General features: G+C 48.3%; 1 protein-coding gene across 1 annotated transcript in view; it reads right to left on the bottom strand.

The window, feature by feature from the left end:
- Positions 1-318: 318 nt before the first annotated feature.
- Positions 319-920, bottom strand: part of Tgif1 (TGFB induced factor homeobox 1) — a 5,165-nt gene continuing 4,563 nt past the window's right edge. Inside the window, exon 4 of the mRNA XM_010638737.3 lies at positions 319-920. Within this exon, the coding sequence (XP_010637039.1) occupies positions 775-920 (146 nt within the window). The 3' untranslated portion in view covers positions 319-774.

Here is a 920-nt window from a genome sequence, read left to right as displayed (position 1 = left end):
CTGAAAGTGTCAAGATTTTCCAACCCTTTTAATACACACAGGACAGGTCACGAAAGGATCGAGGGGCTCACCAAGCACCGGTGGTGGGCTTCATTTCCATGGCTCTAAGTCAAGACTTAAAGGCCGGCCGCGTCCTATCGAGAGTGAATATCACACATCCTGTTTATACACAGAGCCTCCTGTCCACGGCTAGCCTGAGACACCCGCCCGAGACACCCTCTTCTCGCACCCCACCCCAGCTTCCTGCTCACCCCTCCGGCGCTGAGGCACCTCCTGGGACAAAATACTCTGTATTACAGTCACTTTTAAAGAAAATACTTTATTACATAGTGAAAAAAAGGTTTCAATCAACTAGATTCATACTTGTTTGGAATAAAAACAAACAAACTGAAAATTTATTAATTAGACAGCATGTGGACACCTTGCTCCACACGGGAAAGGGGAGATGCTATAGTTCTCTAAGTATTGCACCGTCTGGAAAAAACAAAAAACAACAAAAAACGGGGGAGTGAGGGGGGAAAAATCACATGATATTGGGAACCATCTCACATTATGAATAATCTACCAAGAAACACTTAAAAAAAAAAAGAAAACCCTTTGTTTCTACAGTAGCTTTGAGTTTATAGTTCTCGGAATGACTGTATCAATCGACATCGCAGTGACAGGAAGCACGTGTTAGCAACCCCTTGTGCAAATATTGATAAAAAAATATATAAAATAACGCAATTCATCTGTGGCCGTCCTCACCCCGGCGACCAGGACAGGCGCGGAGGGTCAGGCGGCCAGCTTGGCCTGCAGCTCCATCTCGGCAGCGCGCTTGAGCGCAACGTCCACCAGCAGCTGGAAGGCGCTGAAGTCCTGGTTGAGGTCGGGCGGCGTGGGCGGCGGCGTGTTGAACAGCCCGCTCTGCGACCGGCCCA

Source organism: Fukomys damarensis, unplaced genomic scaffold (genome assembly GCF_012274545.1).
Source record: "Fukomys damarensis isolate Sample0158 unplaced genomic scaffold, DMR_v1.0_HiC HiC_scaffold_30, whole genome shotgun sequence".
Taxonomy (NCBI): Eukaryota; Metazoa; Chordata; class Mammalia; order Rodentia; family Bathyergidae; genus Fukomys; species Fukomys damarensis.
The sequence above is the reverse complement of the archived record's forward strand: the minus strand, read 5'-3'. Positions and strand labels throughout refer to the sequence as shown.